This window comes from Capra hircus, chromosome 22, assembly GCF_001704415.2.
Source record: "Capra hircus breed San Clemente chromosome 22, ASM170441v1, whole genome shotgun sequence".
NCBI classification, from domain to species: domain Eukaryota; kingdom Metazoa; phylum Chordata; class Mammalia; order Artiodactyla; family Bovidae; genus Capra; species Capra hircus.
Genome location: NC_030829.1, coordinates 38,860,342 through 38,880,692, shown reverse-complemented (window position 1 = coordinate 38,880,692; position 20,351 = coordinate 38,860,342). Strand labels below are relative to the sequence as shown.

General features: G+C 41.3%; 1 protein-coding gene across 22 annotated transcripts in view; it reads right to left on the bottom strand.

Moving 5' to 3' along the window:
- Positions 1,458 to 20,351, bottom strand: part of CADPS (calcium dependent secretion activator) — a 480,914-nt gene continuing 462,020 nt past the window's right edge. For all 22 annotated transcript variants that reach the window (XM_018038339.1, XM_018038330.1, XM_018038334.1 and 19 more), the window contains 2 exons: positions 5,856 to 5,960; positions 1,458 to 2,605 (listed from right to left, as the gene is read on the bottom strand). In XM_018038339.1, coding sequence (XP_017893828.1) covers positions 2,426 to 2,605; positions 5,856 to 5,960 — 285 coding nt within the window. In that variant the 3' untranslated portion in view covers positions 1,458 to 2,425. The remainder of the gene's footprint in view (positions 2,606 to 5,855; positions 5,961 to 20,351) is intronic.

Genomic DNA, 20,351 nt, shown 5'->3' with positions numbered 1-20,351 from the left:
AAACCCACCAGCCTTGCTTTAAGGTCTTTTCTAACTTGCTTCTCTTTCCGCCTTTTGGGTTGGTTGCCTCACTGCTCCAGGCTCCTGAGCATTTTCTTCCTCGTCCAACTCCTATACAGGTGATGTGCTCTCTTCTGCATTGTTTAGTTGTTTGTAATCACAGCAAGAAACAGACTTTAGTTTTGCAATTCAAAATGTCACCGACACAAATATAACACAAATATATCTTACAGCATTCTAACTCTTCCACCCTGACTTTGTGCTGTTGGGCAATCAGAGATGCATCCTCAGTTCAGTTCAGTCGCTCAGTTGTATCCGACTCTTTGTGACCCTATGGACTGCTGCATGCCAGGCTTCCCTGTCCATCACCAATTCCTGGAGCTTGCTCAAACTCACGTCCATTGAGTCAGTGGCAATCAGAGATGTTTTACACCTGTATCCTCATCATTTGTCTGAACAATTGTGTGCTAGTATCTCTAGGTGAGTGTTTCTACATGGAATTGTGTCACCATGGGGTAAGTTACCTTATCCTTTCTTATCTCAGTATTCTCGTCTAGAATGAACATAATTACAGTCCTCTCTCCCCAAGGTGGTTGTGAAATCTGAATGTGGTTAAGACATGTAGAAAGTATAAGGTGAGTACATTTGATAATAAGATAGTTGCCCAATAACAGCAACTGTGGGTATAAAATAGTTGCTCAATAAATGGGAGGTATTCTCAGTACCAAGGGCAGGAAGTACTGGTGATTTGTTCCAGCAGACCTTAAGGATTAAATAGAGTGAGATGTGCTATATTTAGAGGGGTTGATCTGTCGAGACCAACTGATGAGCATTTTGCCTGGTCCTAATGAAAAAGCAGTTGCTTCTCTAAGACCTTTGTCAGCCCCAAGGAAAAGGTCAGACTGATTTAGTGGCAGACACAAATAAAACAGGCAAGGCTACCAAAATGTTTGGTTGTCTTTTAAACTTAGGTGATTATACGGCTGACAAAGACTGGGGAGCAAGACGAGTACTCCATATCTTACAGAATCTTGTAAAATGCTTTAACAAATATATAAGAATCATATATAATTGGCACACGCTTTGTTTGAATGCAAACACTGCTGTTAAAGTGGTGCTTAAAAACAGTTTGTTGGCCTTCTCTTCATACAGGAGAAACATTTCTCTCGTTTACACTACTCTCTTGCTTAGCAAACCCTTATTTATCCTATAATGCAAGTGTAATCAGCCCAACATGTCCAAATGCCCACAGATTCTGAATTAGTGGAGTCTGCATTAATGGAATTTTACACTGTTTCTTGTGGAAACAAGTGTTTGTAAACTACCCACTCCAGCAGGTTCGAGAACACTCTGTGAAAACGACCCCTGGCCTCCTCTTGTCCACATCTTCCTGATTTGTGTGTTTTAGTTCCAGCTTTCAAAGGAGATGCAAGGAAAAAAGACTCAAAAGTACTCTTGGGACATCTGAATAGTTATTTATTGAGAAGCCACAGTTTTCCGCACTTTCATAACTGTAGGCTTTATATAAGGCAAAAGCAAGATGGATCTACTACTTTACACAGAAAGAAAGAGCTCTGCAGAGGACCCCAGGGTCATGCAGTTACAGAACAAAATGCAATGTACATGACAGATATAAAAACCAACATGGAACAAAATAATTTTAAACTATGGTTACAATCTACTGAAGGAAATATCCATATCTTAATATAAACACATTTATAGTCTAGGGTCATAATTTAAATATTCAGGTTTTTTTTACATACATGGTTATGGAAACATAAAAGCATAACATTTAATAGGATAAACTTTGATAGAAGACAGTGGCTCTGAACTGTGCTGGATGTCATGAGAGGATCGCTCGTGCCACGGCAATTAGGAGGATCAAGCCACTGGTATGTAGCCATCCTTTTTTTCGGTAATTATTTGGATAAATGACAGTATGGGTTAACAAGGATGCCAAGGGTTCATTTTTTTCAGTTTCAGGGGAAGAGAAGGAACCAAGAGTTGGTTGTTGGAGACTTGCCTTTTGTTTTTCAAAAAACAAAGCAGATCTATTTGTCTTAAATTAATTTATTGTACTCATTTAAATAACTGGCATCCACATATGGGAAATAAAGAAGGTACTTGGCGTACTCGCCCTCATATCCATTTACTGTCAACGTACACACACAGCACATTAATGAAGCATCACTGGACTCTGCTGTACACAGGGGGACACCTAGCAATTGAGCTATGTATTCTCCAAAATGGTATTTGAAAGGTCATTTGCTAATCTTGGTACCACATACCTAAAATGGCAATTGTCTCGGTACATATCTCATGGGCATGGTAGTCGACAGAAAATTCCCTAATGGGGTTAACTAACAGACTAAGGACATGCATTGATTACAAGACTCTGTCCTAACGGGCCCCGAGCCCGAGCATTCTAATCGTCCTCTTCGTCTTCCTCGTCGCTGTCCTTCATGCTGATCCCCTGCAGGCCCCCACCCTCGCTCACAGACGCTGTGGCCTCCTCCACAGTGAGACGGTTCCGGATGGTTTCGTAGGTCTTGCTGTTTAAGGTCGAGTCCAGGACTCCTTGCAATCGGAAATCTCTATAGGTTTTCTAAAGAGGGAAAAGATGCAGTGAGGAGGGAGGTCTCATCTCCATGAAGGGTGGGAGGGGGCTCAAGGCGAGTGTGGGGGTGAGAACAGTGGCCTCAGCTAAGTGTCACACTGCATGCACTGCCACATGAGAAGCCACCATGCTCAGAATTCACTTGTACTGAAAACTGAGATTTGTTGAATGACAGAAAATGAGAAATGGTGACAGGATAAACTGTATTAGATGAGACAAAGCAAAGAACATAAGCTTGTTTATTCAGTTTCATAAAGGGAAATGTTCCATCATTGTTTTGGTTCTCCTTTTTTTTTTTTTTTGGGTCTGGTTCTTTCTCTTGGGTTAGTATACTATCATATGATAGACAGTGTGAATAGCTGTAACACATAAATAATGGATTGCGTGATATGGTATTTTGTGATTGCTGCTGCAGTCTGGTCTTCAGTATTCTTTGAGGTTTGTGACTGCGTATCCCTTTGTCTCATTCACAAGACAGACATATGCATATTGGTGTATGAAACCGATCACGGGCAGCCACAATTAGGGGGAAGATGGAGCGTTAATGCCTCATCAGTATGTTGCAGGCATGTGACTCATGGCTTGTCTCCTTGGGAAAGAAGTGTATCTATTCTGTTCACAACTTCGTGGTCTCAGGGAAGAAATTTGGCTCTTTTTCAAGAACAATGGTTTGGTGTTGCTGTACCACCAGTTTTTCCTTTGTTCCTTCAGGCAATTTCTCTTGGATTTCCTGAGGTATCCCAGGGACTGTTTTTCTAGGAATCCCTTTGCGTTAATTGAACATGACCAGAAGCATCTGGCTGTTGTCTACTTCGCAAGACATGTTTTTTTGCAGAAGGTCCCTCTCTAACTACAACTCTCCTCATCACACTGCATATCATTTTAGCTACTGATTCTGCTGTTTGTTTCTCCTCTTGATATGGGAAGCAGGCTAAGGGGTCAAAGGAAGGTACAGTAACATACTTCAACACCACTTGCATTAGGATTTCTGGTTTCTATAGTCCATCTGATGCAGTCCTAGTGTCATTCACCACGTCAACCACTCCTGAAAATCACGTATGGTAATGACTGCAGAGTTAACTCGTGAATGCTGCTCAGCTCAATGAAGTCCAATAACAAAAGATTATAAATAGGAGGACCATGGGTTCCCTTTGCCAGGTTATATCTGTGGTCCCAGTATGATTATCTGCAGCACTTTTCTTTCTTAAAAGTAATCCGTTCATCCTAACTACTTAAAAAGTACATCCTAATTACTTAAAAGAAATTCAAAGGTCACCCTAACTGTGGCTCAAGCTGCAAGGCTAGGTAGCTAGTAGAATTGTGTCTTCACCTGGAGGGGGTATGGGTAAGAGGTTGATTAGATGCCAGTCTGGTGGAGACCAGATATCCAGACGATTTACTTGGTTGTTCTGTACTTTTCAAGCACTTAGAATTAGTTGCCAGAATATGATGGGGAAAAGAAAGGTAGAGACCATTCAAATATTCTCCTCTCTATTCAAATTCCAGAGCAGTGTGTTTCTCAACCAGACTCCGCATGTCTAATGACATAGAGTTGTTTTTCTTTTTTTTTTAAATACTCCACTGTGTAACACATAAGTAGGGGCTCAACTAATATTTGTCTCAGGTTGGATGGATGAACAAATGCTTGCTGGATAACGAATGAATGGATGAATAAACGGAGTGGATGGAGAGGCAGGGGAAAAAAGCCAATTATCATTGGAAGTTTGCCTGAAGGAGGAGGAGGCCCCTGGTTAACGTACTTAGCGAAGAGGTGGTGAGTGCTGCTTCATCCCTCTGTGTTGTGGCTGTAGTTAAGCCGGGCCCACTTTTGGCAAAAGTGAAGGAGTTCCTTTGGCAGGAATGTTTCTGTGTCCCTTTCCCTGTGGCTCATGTCTGTGTTGTTTTTGGCAGAGGCTAAGAAGCAACCTCCTCTCTGACTTATATTTTTTTTCTTAATAAAATATTGCTAATTCCAACAGTCTCAACAAAAATCTGGAAATATCAGTAATGGGAAGATATTGTAACAGACTAAAATGCACGTCTGCCCAGGAAAGGTCAAATAGAAAAAAATTCCCCTAAGAGTATTTATAGCCAGAAAATGGAATACAAGGGATCAGGCAATGGTTAGTGAGGTTGCCTTAAGGAACTTACATTTAAAAATATGAAAATAAGGCTGGGTACATAGTCCGACTGCATACGTTTCTTTTTTAGGAGCTGCAATACACTGTCTGTAACCTTCCCTGGGAGGACTCTTTTTGAGATCAAATGCATATGATAATAATTCTCCTTAATTACACTCAACGGAACAGTAATTGGTTTTAAGTCAGCACTGAGGTAGAGGAGTACCTTGAATGAAATGGTGCTAATCCGAAAGAGACTAAGAAATGGGGCAGGCGGGAGTGGGTGACTTTTGGCAAACTGTTAAGAAATAAAATTCAGCCCTGTTTTATTGTTAAAATATTTTTAAAGAGACTTTGTGCTTTGAATGAGATTTTTGCATACGAACGTTTTTAAAACCCTCTACGGTGCAGCATCAAATGGAAACTGAAATGATCAAAAACGTATTTACCCCCTTCTGTGATCTTATTATTTCATGTAAACCACTGAGATTTCACGCTGAAATAATTATCATTAGTCCAAGGCACACACACAAGAACAGGGGGAAAAAAAGCTACGTTCAGGGTATGTTACCTCACCTTCGTGATCCTTTACATTTGATTGTGTACACGCATTGCAAGAAAAACTACTTCAATTAACTATGAGAACAATATTGATTTGCATCCTGATAATGGTCACAGGACATATTTAGAAGAAGCCGGAGGTAAATATTTCTATTAAATTAATTGTGGCAAAATTTAATTTAATTAAACCATAAATGAAACTCATAATGGAGGTGATTAGCATGGCGGTACCCCAAAGCCAGCTTCTGAAAGTCTAATGCAAAAGGGCACAATGGCTCCAGCAGTATATCTGCATGGCAAATACATAAAGTATTTTTCCAGTCTGGATAACGTATCAAATGCCTTTTTATTAAATTTCCCTTTGATGTCTGAATAATAAATTAACCAGGCAGCCCACAATGATTTCATCGGTTTTTCTTGCCTGAGATACTGTTTTTAGAATCGTCTTGTTTTATACATAAACTAATATTCTTTGTGTTAGAGAAGTCCTACAGCTTGCCAATGCAATGTATTTCAGCCAGCTATTTGCAAAGGAGAATCACCATGTTTTCTTTTACCTTGACCATCCTAATTAGAGTTTTCAACTGATAAATGTGAAGCTGTAAGTCCATCCGGTCCGTCAGCCAGGTACAGATCACGTTCATGGAGCTGTTGTACCATTGCTGAAAAAAGAGACAAAAGTTCTCCAGCCAACACATCGTGGAGCATTTAAACAGCAGAGAGGGAACAGGCCACGTGTGAGCACCCTGCTCTGCTCCAAAAGGAAGACAAAATGGTTAGAATTTGAGAGCACAGAGATCACGAACAGTGATTTGACACAAAGTCACAGAGTCCTAGGTCAGCCGAAAAAGAGAGCGGTTTGGACTCTGGGTTGAAAACAGAACTCTTCCACTCTACACACCTCATATGCAATCAATTGCATAAGGACCATCTTTTGCTCTGTTGGTTCATTTTACTCAGCCGAGATGTAAGTCACTGCGTATGTTCTAATGCCGTTGTCTCAGGGGTCCGGGAAGATGGCTCCACTGAGCCAGTTGATGCCACTGGCTACTTACCTGTTGAGAAATCCAGACCCTGTCTACTTAGGATGGTTCTGGGAATCAGGCTGAGAGCCTTAGGAATTTAGGGCAAAGTTTACCTTCATTTACCCTAATGGGGCATCTGAATAAAAACAATGAGGGAGGGTTTCTCTTTAACGGCCAAATTATACTCTGGGCAGCTTATGTGGCCTTACATTGGCTGTGCAATCTGTTTTAATCTTAACACCCAAAAATTATGGAAGATGAGAGGGGGGAAAAAAACATCTACAAATGAGCTCATTTCAAGCTGTTGAAATCATACTTCCCCTTAAGGGGGTTAAATTTTGCTTCTTGTCTGTGAAAAATGCTTGAAGCTGTGTCACTTTAGACTGCCACCCCTGTGGTGAAGAGAGTCTCTGGTGCGGTATAATTTTGCAGCACTGCTCATATATTCATAAATCTCACTCGGAGACATATGAACAGTGTTATGAAGTGTCAGTATGAAAAAAAAAATCTAATCTTTTAAACTTCACCAGGTTTCATTACGCGTTGCTGCTTATACCAAACAATTTACAAATAAAATGAAAAGGTGTGGATGGACCTATATATTTATTTATAGGGAAGTATATGAACTGTGCACAGAAAAGATGTAAAAAAAAAAGTGGTTAAAGAATTGAAACATTGCATACTCTCCTGCTAACTGACACGCACATTCGCACACATGCACACGCACACCAGTGGAGATTTGAAAAGCATAAATAAAAACATGTTTCTGATGGTAACTCCACCCTTTCTCACCTAAAGATCATCCAAAATCAGTTTATGCCTAACACTCACAGTTTTTCCGAAGCCTTGTTTCTGACTTAATTTCTTAAAAAAAAAAAAAAAATTAATTTGGGTTTTTACTTGCAAGGTAGAACTGCCAAGTTTCACCTTGTAAGAAACGACACAGTCGCAGCCATGGCCCCTCTCTGCAATCTCCCATTTCGAGGCTCTTTCCTCATCAGAGCCAATTGTGGCTCTCCTTGGAGCCCAGCCGCAAACAGAGACCACACTACCCCAATCGAAGCAGCACTGCAGCCTCACAGCCAACTTCTGCTCTTTTAAAGATCATGGAGGCGAAATTGTCAGTTTCGGGGAACCTTCTGTCCCTCCCCAAAAGAGTGGGTGGGGTGGGGGTGTTCTTTTCCTTCAGATGTGCAGTTCACCCCATGTCGGGAGGGGGTTTGCCCTGGTCAAGCTACTTTAGGCGTGGACAGGTTTTCCCCTCTGGGAGTAAGAACATTTACTGAAACATTGTTTTTTCATGCGGGTGGTGGATGTGATTATTTGGGGTTTTTTGGCACCTCCTGCCTTGGGATCCTGGAGCTCTTGCTGTCACCACTTCTGGGTTTGTTAAGGGGCCCGGGCAGGAACATGACTAGGTTATGGGTGCAGCCCTGCTTTACTCTCAGCAACTGGGGGCCCTCTTGTGTTTACCCCAGGTCTCAAATTCCCACATTTACTGGCTTTATCTGACGTGCAGTCTGGGGGCTCAAATAGTCTATTTTGAGAGTCATGAGCAACGTCCCCCTATCCCCCCACTCCCACCTCCTGGGGTTGGAGAATGACCCTCAAAGGAACCTGGGTGACCTCCCGGCCAATTCGACCAGACCAGGGCCCCATGATGGGTGCATCTCAGGGACACAAAAGAGGAATGTGGCACTCAGGCTTCTAGGCAGAGGTGGCATTTCGCTTTGGCTGTGACAACAGGCAAACCGGCGCTGGCTTCTATCGCTGCCAGCAAGCCTTGTGCAACATGCCTTTTTCTCTTTGCTGAGAGACATGCCACCTTTCAGGGGAAGAAGAAACTAACGAGCGCCCCCCACCCGCTGTTTCATATAAGTAATTCCCCTTCTTGTAAAAAATGGCTTTTGGATAGTCAAACAAGAACAAGAAAAAGGTAGACGGCTCTCAATACTCTTTCTGTGCTGCTGAAAGGGAGATGGATGCGTCAGCTTATCACACTCACAGATTTCCACTCCAGGAGAACAAGAAAGCCCTGGAACATCCATGCTTTTCCTCCTGGATCTCACATCGCGTGAAAGAAGTGTAAAAAATGTATGATGCCCCATTGGCTACACATTTCAAGAGGCAAAAGGGAGTAAGTCACTCCTTTCCAAACCTTATGCTCAGGAGATGAAATTGGAGACACTTTTGGATGAAGTGCGGTGCTAACTTGGTTTTCCAGAAAGGCGCTTACAGGCACTTGGATGTTGGAGGAAGCAGGAGTCACTGCCTTCGAGAACTTGAAAACGTTAAGGGGTGAAAGGGATCTTCCTCCTTTGATCTCCACCTTGGAGAGGAGGCACCCAAGGCCCAGAGAGGTGAAGTGACTTGCCCGCAGTCACACTGCTAGTGAGTCCGTAAGTGGCGGTTTTGCAGGGTTAGGCACTGGCATGAAAAAGCTGATCACCTAAGACTGCTACCTAGGAGGGTGTAACAGTGCACTGGGCATGAGAGCTAATCTGGTGTATCTCTTCCCAACTCTACATTTGGGGGGTATCACACTGATAGCTAGAAATAGGCTTTAGTGGGAGTTCTTACCCTATGGAAATTGGCAAACGCCACCAACTAGGGCCTTCTCCTTTCTAGAAAGCCAGTTGTTAAAGCATTTCATCGGCATATTACTGGGTGTCTGGGGTGTTCTTGCTTTTCCTCATGCAGTTTACAGTGCTTATTAATCAGGTTTGCTTTATTTGAGATTGATGCTAATATAGCAGATTTGTTATGATTCTTTGAAAGATGAAATTAATACAACATTTTAAGTTCTCCCTGCTTTGTTTTGTCTTTGGTTCAGATATGCCTTTTCCAGAGATAGCCACAAAAATTTTGGTAAAATGCACTCTAAACCGTTAGAAATAAAACTTGCGAGTGCATGACATATACTATGCCTTGCCTTAGTTCAGGTATATTAACTACAAACTACCTACATAAGGTTAATTTAATCCTAAAAAAGCCCTTGAGAAATAAAATCACCAGTTACCTGGGCACCATGAAAGTACATTCCCTAGGGAATAATTTTGTGAAGGTTTTGCAGTTAGAAGCCAAAAGAAGAAAGGCTAGTAAACCCTTAGAGAGTTGGGAACTTCTTGGGTAGCTAAGCTGCTGAAACTAACATGATACTGTAAATCAACCACACTTAAATTAAAAAATATTTTTTTAATTGAATGCAAAAAAATAAAAAAAGAGAACTTGGAAGGCTGATCTAAAACCTTACCATTGATTTTCTTTTTTCTTTTCACTTTCCTTCCTTTCTTCCACACAATTGTTAACGTCATAGGCCTGACCTCCTTTTCACCTAGGTTTGTGATCCTGGGCAAATTACTTATGTTCTCAGAGACTCAGTTTCTTGTTCAGTCAATGGGAATTAGTCACTTTCACAGGCCCTTCTGATGGCTAAATGAATTAATGCTAATAAAGCTCACATCACAGTACTTGGCACATAATAAGGCCTCAATAAATGTTAGCTGTTTCCACAATGAACACTACCACCAGCATCATAACAACAGTCACCACCGTCGTCGTCGTCATCATCACCATCACCTCTCTCCTCTTTTTTCCATCTCTTTCTCAAACCAAGAAATGCCATAAAACAAGGAAGAACACAGAACAAATGACCAGAGAAAGCCATGCGGTGGTGGAAGAGATTATTCCTACCGGAATATCTCTGGGATCATATGCCCAAGTCTTACAGGACACATGACTAGCTCTCAACAAAGCAATCCCACTGTAGAGAGGCTTTGTGTTAGAGCATCACCCAAACCTATAAAACCATCCTGAGTGCCATTATACACATTTGAAACTATATTGACCTAGATTTAAATATTGGATTCAAAGGATTCAGACAAGTAATGAGTGATTTTGCAAACTCTACATGGATAAATTACACCTTCAGCTTGGGTTGGATACTTATTAGCTGGATAAACTCAATTCTTAAGCTACTTAACTCTCTGACCCCTAGTCTCCTCTTGGGGTTAATATTAGTACCTACTTTATAGGATTACTGTGAGAGTGAAAAGAGGTAATTGTGTAAAGTGCCTAGCAGAGTGACTGTCACATAGTAAGCACTCAATAAAATTTAGCCAGTACTGTTATTATTACTCCCCAAAATGGACCAGATATCCTTTTATGAATAATACACAATACAGAAGACTTTTCATGATCCATTTCTAGTAAAAATCAACATGCAGATATACTCAGGTCACACATTCTGTCCTGCAACTAACTACACTGACTTCATGCAGAGGAATCCTTACACATAACATGCCTCTTCTGTAAGTGGGGCTTCACTGCAGCTAGAATTAGGGTGAGGCAGGATCTTGCAAAAGTGCAGGACTGGATGCTGCCTTTAATTACTACAAACTCAAATATGAGTTTGTTCATTATGGATGTCTTGCATTCAATTTTAAAAAACATATTAAGACATTTACCTTGATCACTCGTTAAGATTTTGAAACTGAGAAGTGATTCATTCATCTCTCCCCAGTCCCTATACTTGGGTTCACTGTTTATCTGGGAATTTTATCCTCTGGAAGTGCCGTAGGATTGTGAGATGGGATAGATAATCACACCACACTGGACAACACGTTTGGGTTGCTATACTGGGTTTGGACAGCCCCTCATCAGCGGGATGCAGCGTTACCGCACTATAAAAAGGTTGCCGCCTTCACTCCTCTACCATCACAGCCACCTAGATGAGTCTAAATTTTCCACCCTCCCCCACCTTGATGTTAATTCAGCATCCCAAAGGGACCTTACTGTTAATGACTCATTTGTTTTCAGAGCCAGCCACATCGCATTCGTGAGTGGCAATGAAAATAAGGAACAGAGGCTGAAAAGGAGATAAAACTATTCTGTAGTGTTTCCATATTCACTAAATCGCAAGGGCTAACATATCTGCTTACCTTACATGGCTGCCTATCACACCATACCATTCTCTAAGACTTTAGAGTCTATAGTTTTGGCAAAGTGCTATTTTGTACAGGATTCCTAACACACACAAACACACAGTACCCCAAATTAATATAGCTACCTACTCACTGAACATCGAGTCCTTGGAATGTACAAGTAATGTGCACAGCATTCTATAAGCATTATGTAATTTCACCACAGAGCCGAACTTTTAAGAGCATCAATAAGGGGAGAGATGGACTGAGAGTTTGGGGTTAACAGATGCAAACTATCAGATACTGGATGGATGGGCAACAAGGTCCTACTGTACAGCACAGGGAACTATATTCAACGTCCTGGGATAGACCATAATGGAAAAGAATAATATAAAAAAGAATGTATGCATATGTGCGTGTGCATAACTGAGTCACTTTGCTGAACAGCAGAAATTAACACCATATTGTAAATACATAATACATAAATATGTATTGTAAATACATCAATAATAAAAATAAAAAACATAAAACAAAATGACACACTTAAACAAGTATCAATGGTATTAACAACCCTGTTTTACAGATGAGAAAAAGGGGCATAGGTAAGTTAAATAAGGAGCCTGTATTCAGATGACTGGTAAGCAGTGAAGCAGGCTTCAAATTGGTTATTTACCACTACACCTATGTAAGTTGTCACACTTAGCTCAATAATTTTAAAAACCAATGGCTTGTTTATATAGAAACAGATCTACTTGCCAGGTACCCTTTCAGCAAAGTCATTCAGCCCTGAATTTCTCAAACGAGAAGTGTGTGGGTGGGTTCCAGTGTTTTTGGAACTGTCTCCCTCAGAGTCTAAGCTTGGCCTGTTATTGAAAATATTCTACTTTCTATGAGCCTAGAAAGTTGCTAGGTATAGTGTGTGGAGTCAGGGGTTTTCCCACCACGAAAAAAAAAAAAACAAACCAAAAACCTCAACAGCCTTACAGAACTAATAATGGATGAGAGACAATCATTGTTGACTCTTAAAGAGAAATGATTCAGAAAAGTTGGATGGGGGTGAGGGATGCTATTTCTTAGCTAGCATCAATGTATTTTTAATTTCTCTCTGTAGTCCTACCTCATTTCTTCTTCTTTTCTCTTAGGTTGGTAACTCAGCAATTGCTACTAAGAGAAAACTCTCACTGTGGGCAGTTTGAGTTTTCAATGACAAATACAACTAGAAAAACTGCCTCTGTCACAATGGATTTAATTTTCCTAACAGAGTGTTGGAGACACAAAAGTTATGACACTGACCAAAATTTCAGTTCCGAAAAAGTATCCATCATAAGCTTTAACCCTGTCTGTGAACAGGGAGAGGACGAGAGCCTTGGGGAAATTCAGTTTCATGTTCAGTTAAATAGGGTGTCATTAGAAAGGGCTGAAGGGGAAATGATTTTGGGTCGAATATCAAATCCAGTGAAAATAGTCTAGTGCAAAAAGTTCTTCCTGTGTTGCTTTTTTCTTCAAAGAAAAATTTTATAGAAGTATATAGCATGCACACTATAGTGTACCACTTTTGGCAAACCATAAGCATTTACATACAAATTCCAAGCGCATGCCTACAACAGAAGGTAATATTTAGCCCGACACATGAAAATGTACCCTTTCAGAAATTATGGTATTTGGTTAAGGACCAATAACCACACCATGCACAAACACATCTCTTCACACACCTTCTTTGATTAAAAACTGTGACTCTGTCCTATACAACCTATTCACGAATGATAGTTACAATTTACAATGATCTGAGTTCTACTGTTGGCTCATTTCCAAATACCTGTTTCATTTGAAACTGGCATGTTCACCCTACTAATGCCAGGGAGGCAAAGTGCTAAGTGCCTGGGCAATTCGTGGCTAAAGTCTGAACAGTTGAGTCTTTATCATCATCTATAGCCTCACTTCACAGATTAGGAAACTGAAACTGAGAGAAGCAGAGTGGTCTACTAGCTAGCAAGAGATGAAGCCTGGCCTCAAGAGGCTGAGATGCAGTACAGCTTAAGAGACTGGACTTGAATCAGGCCTGTCCTGTGTTAGAATCCTGATAAATTCCTTATCATCCCTGTGCCTCAGTTTTCTTATCTGCTGAATGGGGATGATCAGAAAAACCACTTAGGGTTGTTGTGGGAATTAAATGAGTTAATACATGTGGCATGCTTACAACAGCACCAGGCATATACTAAGTGTTAGCTGTTACTATCTAGCCCTGCTGTCCTACCTTATTCCATGAATAAGAAATATTAATAGTACGTTCCTAAGTGCCAGCTAGTCAGGGTTGTGCAAAGCTTTCTGAGCAGTTCCCATTCTTTGCATAAGACCTGAGCAAACAGGTAATTTATAACTTCTTGATAAGCAACCTGTATTTCTGAAGTGAGGAAACACAGTGAAACCTGGAAGATTTTTTCTTTTCTTTGGAAAGTACCCTTTCTCCAATGCAACACAACCAGACATCAGAGAAACTGCCTCAGCAGTTTAATGAAGAAAGGACACTTTATATGTTGGCAGAGAGTCAAAGAGAAAGATAATACTTGGACCACACCCATGTGACTATGTTCCTCATGCTGCTTTTTGGGACAAAAGTTGATTATTATTAGCAGAAAGGAAACCTGCAACCTATTTAAATGGCTGTATTGAAATACTGTAATGAAATATTTTACATTTGAAGCTTTCAATGCATGTTTCTTTCTTACAATTTGGGTAATTTAAGAGGATGTGAAAAGCTTCATTAAGGTTTCCTCCACACTCCTACCAAAGTCTCCAAAGCTTTGTTGACCTGGGCCAAAATTCCACAGCCTCACGGGTTTCTTACGGCTAAGGATCTGGTTGTATTTGGTGTTCTACTCCAGATTCAGAGAAGGTTTGACAAAGGCTTGGCATGTTCAAGACATCTGTGCCAAGTCGATGAACACTAAAAGACTGCACATAAGTTTCAGAATTTGTCAGAGCCCCCAAAGGGAGCTGATATGCTTTGCTAAGAGAGTGTATCATCTGAGTACTTAAAAAAAATGATATGTAGTTGAAAGATGCAATCTTTTGCCTTACATGAGTGACACTGTAATTCAGGATTTGATTCACCAAAACAACTGCTTCTCGAAGTGGGTATTTCCAGTCACAGCTTCAGGACGCCCAGATAAAAGCACAAAGATACCACAATCCGAGGGTATAGATAATCAGGGTGACATTCTAGGCTGTCCCAAGTGTTCTTTTTCAAATTGAAGGTTTTTTGTTTTTTTTGAATCTTTAATACTTTGGCCACCTGATGCAAAGAACTGACTCACTGGAAAAGACCCTGATGCTGGGAAAGATTGAAGGCAGGAGGAGAAGGGAACAACAGAGGATGAGATGGTTGGATGGCATCACCGACTCAATGGACACGAGTTTGAGCAAGCTCCGGGAGTTGGTGATGGACAGGGAAGCCTGGCATGCGGCAGTCCATGGGGTCGCAAAGAGTTGGACACGACTGAGTGACTGAACTGATAATTCTCTGGATGGCTAAAAACCATTTCATTGAAATCTTTACAAAGCTGTCTAGATGCTGTGGCTTTTCAGGGTTCTAAACTCTGGACAGCAACCTCTGAAAGTCTGATGCAATCCAGACTGAGGGGGACATCAGAGGCAACTTGCTGAAACCATGGTTCCAGAGACCTTTGCTATCTACAATGTGGTAAGAAGAGAACCCCAACGTGGTATGAAGAGAACCCAGCGACTCTTTTGCCTTTAGTTTCTTCTCATAAGGAAGAGATACTGCAAATTAAATATTTTTTTAAACTTTGACTTAAATTGATACTTTTTAAAATTTTTGCTTCTTCTATAGGAATATATATAGAATTTAACATATGGGAGCAATTTTATTTTTAATTTCCTTCAAAAGGGCCTAAGTGATACCTTAATATTCTTTTATCAAAATAAGCAGTTATCTATTCAAGACCAAATTTTACCTGTCTAAACCTGAAATATAGAGAAATGTGCAACAAGCAATGTCTTCAGGAATGACATTTCAAATGGATGTTCAAAATAATGACTCTACTTGGACTCTTGACTAAATGCACTGTAGCCTTTTCACCAAGTCAATACCATCACTACTAGTTGCCTGGGAGAAAAGACAAGGAAAGTAAGAGTCCCATAGGGTTCTTTCTAGGATCAAATCAAGCAGGAGAGTTTAATTCAAAGGTTATATTTATACAGGTTATACAAGGATCTCTCTTTGGAAGATATATATATACATATTTTAATGGTTTGATAAACTGACAATTTCAGTAAGCTGTCCAAAACACCCAAAGCCATGTGGGAAATGAGTTTGCCGGTTCTGAATCAATCAAACTATGTGAAATCCAGCAGGTCACAAGTCTCCTTGTATCCCGCCCAACCCCACATCTCAGTATGGTGAATGGTCACCTGCAAGGAGCTGAGATAGCATCCAAAAGGTCTGCTTCCCTAATACTTCCAAGATATTGCTGTAAAGTTTTCCAACTCTGAATGAAAAAAACTCAAAGATCAGCTCACAGATATTTACCTAAAGACAGAAAGGCACAGAAAGGAGGCACGAAAGTGAATTTTCTGCTGTGAATGCAGCTTCAACTTCCATTGGGATACCAATCTTCCACCATTTCCACAACCTGAGTACCTGCTGTTATAAAAAGATGGGAGACCCAGCAATTCCACAGATGCAAGGAAATGGAAAGCAGGATCCTGAAGAGATATTTGCACACCTGTGTTCAAAGCAGCATTATTTGCAAGAGCCAAAAGGCAGAAGCAACCCAAGTGGCTATGGATAGAAGAATGAATAAACAAAAGGTGGTATCTATACATGGTGGAACAGCATTTAATCTTAAAAAGGAAGGAAATCCTGTCAAATGCTGTAACATGGAGAAAACTTGAGGATACTGTGCTAAGTCAGTCAGTGAAAAAAAAAAGACAAATACTATGATTCCACTTCCATAAGGTATCTACAGTAGTCAAATTCATAGAACAGTGTATGAATGTGGTTGCCAGGGGCTGGGGAGGGGGAAAATGGTGAGTTACTGTTGAATGGCTATAGACTTTCAGTTTTGCAAGACTTAAAAGAGTTCCAGAAATTGGCTGCGTAACAGTGTGAATGCACTTACCACCACTGAACTGTACCATTTGAAATGGTTAACCTGATCAATTTTACATCATGCTTGTTTTTACCACAATCAAAACAAAAAGAAGGGAAATGCAGTATTGCTCTCCTGATTGAAAAGGAAACTTTGCTAAAGAAAGCACGGCCAGGTAGCAGTGTACATGTTCTAATCTGGAACACTCAATCGTGTTTCACAAAAAGCCAAAAAATGATGTGCATGAGGAATGGGGGCCGGGAGGAGATGATTTCTCAAGGCCGAGCTCTGCGACTGTGCAGAACAAAGAACATATCTGGTAGCATTTGCTCAGTCACTTATTGGGTTTATTTAAAACATGCCACGGGGCCAACATTTCTAAATCTGTGAAAGAGAATTAAATGAAGCCCAGAGATGAGAACTGAGAATCCTCATAGAGGATTGGGTCCAAACAGCCAGAAAGGATGCATTTTTCACACCGCGTGACACATCACCTCATATGTTTTCACGGAGACTCCCCCGTCCCCTTCCTGCTCCCCGCCCCCTGATGTTCCCCATACAGAATTGATCAAGCAGCGCTCAGCCCCGAGACCCCGGTTCCCTCTTCCCAAAAGGGCAGCGGCTCCACCATTCAGAATCACCACCCCCCCCCACAACAGACTTATTAAGGTTTGGAATGTGTGTTTAGGAAGCCCTTATTTTAGGAAACAATTAAGTAGAATTAGGCTAATAATGCGAGGCAGGCGAAGCTTTTGCCCTTTGCTGAAAAATAACTCCTACATGGAACAGTTATACTAATAAAAATCATGTATTTCTTAAATGCCTCAAAATGATCTTTGTACCCAGCTTGGCAATTAACACTGCCCCACTGAGGAACATTTATTCCCCAGGCTAAGGAGGATTAATCTCCATGTTTGCTCGACCAATGTCTTCCTTCGCTGAAAATACAGTATGAGGCTTTGGGCTGCAAACAGAAATTTCTGTAAGTGGAGATCTCACAGGAGGCTTAATTCCCTTCTCATCTTAGAGGGTGGCAAGGTGGACAGGAAGGGTTGGGTGCCCCCTACCAGACCCACTGGAGGCCCATGCCAAATACCTCCTTGGGCCAGTCCTTCACCCTGAAGGAGGATGGGAAGGCCTTTCTTTGGGTGGCCTGGGCCTCATCTATGGAAGGGGACTTTAGCTCCCAAATCCCCAAGCTGACTCCTCCTCACTGTAGCCATTCCAGGACCTTCTTCTGGGCCAGAATCTACAGATTTCCCACCTCCAAGCCTGGGCAGGAAGTGACCGCTGGGCAAAAGGGGCACACAGACCCTCCCGTTGGACGCTTTGTCTCCTTGACAACACCCCAGCTGGTGGCCCGAGGAACAGACTTAATTTCTTTTCTTTCTCTGCCCACCCTCCCCGCCCCATACTTCGTTCCCTCTTTCTGTAGATGCAAACGTATGACATCCAACATAAAGTTGCCGAAATAGCAATCTTGTCTCTGAATATATAAATTGCAAAAATTGATATGAATAAATCTGCAAGTAGCACACTGATTGTGGCACATTTTATCAAAAAACGGCACTAGGGTGCTCGCTGGCTGGGCGGGGGGTGGTGTCATTACACATACAGAAAAACATCTGCAAACTCCCAGCTTCTTTACTTAGAACTGAATGGAGGCATGACCTCCTGTTCCTTGCCATGAACCCTGAGTTCACACTCATATTTTACATGTTACAGGAAGCCACAGCTCGCCCCAGGGGTGCTGCAAACAGACACGCAGAAGCCAGATGTAGCCCCCCCACCCCCCTTGCTCCTTAATGCACCTGAAGAAGCTGGCAACTCGACATTCAAAAGCTGACATGCTCGTAGCTTAAGGTCACTTCAGATTTTGTAAAGCGGAGGACAAAACCAGGAATGCTTCTAGGGCTGGGCTGTCAGCAGGGAGGCGGAGGGATTACAAGAAACCTGTGACTCTGCCTCTTTCTGCCTTTGCTGGTAGTTTTTTTGTGTGTGAACAAGTGCCATACAACAGATTGAGCCTCGTATAAAGGCCTGAGACTGTGCAAGGGCCCCCCGCTGGGCCTCAGCTGTGCTTGCAATTAGCAATAGGCACGGAGTGATTATTGTTGGGGTAGCGGATGGCAATGCGAAGTGACAAGTTTTATGGGGGAAGTTGGGAGTGGGGATGCTCGGCAAGTTTCTCTTTCTTTTTTCTTTATTTTTTCCTGGTTCTGCAAAAACCCCATCCTTGGGTGGCTGCAACCTCCCATTGCAGTGAAAGCTAATTCCCCCCTCCTCATCATTCAAAAGAGACTGAACAAAATTGGTAAAAGAATATATATTTTTTTCTCAGTGCTTCAGAATGCGGGTTTTCTAGGTCAGAGCTTCCTGGCTGCCCTATTTAATGTCAGAAATACCCATTTGCCTCAAATTAGCAGAGATCTGGGAGTTGAGGGCAGGAGATTAAGCATACAAAATTACTCAGCAGGTGACGGTGGGGTGGATTTGAGGGTTGAGAAGTCTTTAAAACTGACTACAAGACATTATATACTTCTGACAAAAGAACATAGTAATCCTACCTGCTTGCTTTAACCACTGTTGTTTGCCTATTATTATGTGCTTTAATGCTCATGAGAGCAAAACTAGTGCTGATACTACTCAATTACCATAGTAACTCACACCAGTGACCTCTTATCTCAAGGCTCCCCAGCCCAGCTGAACTAATCCGAAGAGTTTGTGTCTTTTTATTTATTTAAACGGTGACATATACTTGGACTGGAAAGCTCCAGAGGGAGGCTACTCCTCTCTTTGTCCAAGATCAGAACTTGTTTTGAGATTTTGAGTAAGGCCTTTTCACCTTTTGAATCCAAGGTGGTTCTGAAGTTTATGGATTGGAGGCTGTGGGATGTCTTTAAAAACCACTATGAAGACACAGAACAATGCCAAGTAAAGACCAGCAACCTCCCAGCTGCACGATAGTCATGTTGCCCCTTGGGCCTCCTTGGGAGGGGGAAAAATGGGAGACTCTTAATGGGGAACGTTGGCTGTCTTATCCCATCCATGGGGCCAAATGCAGACAGGACAAAACGACTACCCAGAGGAATTTCATCACAAGCTTTTAAAAAGAATTACAAGTGATACTAGCGTAACGTTTTCAAGCTTTTCAATTTTACCTGGCCTGTGAATGTGTTTGCACACATGCATACTGTATACTAGGTCTGAATACTACTGGTGATTCAGAGCCACAGGGTTGCACTAACACATTAAATGTGCTGAAAAGTCCTGCAGTAAAGAAACCCACTGAACTTTGCTTCCTATTTTCCAAATGTATTTGACTAAAGAATCACTTTTCATGAGCCACCTAGTAATAGCTTTCAGGGTACTAATGTTCCGCTGAATCCGCTATGGAAAAAAAATCCTATAATGACATAACTAATAATAATGAACAATAATAGTAGTAAAAATAACGAGAGTAAACATTTAGCGAGCACTTTTTATGTGTCAGGCACTATTCTAAGCGGTTTATATGGGTTAAACTCATTTAATTCTCCTAACAACCTCAAGAAATAGTTACTTTTTAAATTCCATTTTACACTTCTATAGCACCATACTGATATGGATTCATACTCCATGAAAGAGGGAGAAAAGGAAATATAATCCATATGTAATGAGCTGGCTTTTAACGTTCATTCTATTTTTCCTGTTTCCAGAGATCCTGAAGCATGTAAGCTCCCTATATATATATATATATTTTTTCCCCCTATAACTCAAGGCCCTATTTAATATCAAGTTAAATGAGGAGTGAGGCATGACTCCCTGCAAAATCCTTCCACCTGTGAACTTAAGGTACTCAAATAGCAAAATATCTCTCTCTCCTCTGTCTCTTTTTGATTAGCCTCCAATGCCCTGCTGTCCTGAAAAAAAGAATCCAATCTAGGTATCAAAATTAGATCTGTGCTTTCCTGTACACAACGTGATTTCTAAAACTGCTGGACACCTAAGTAATT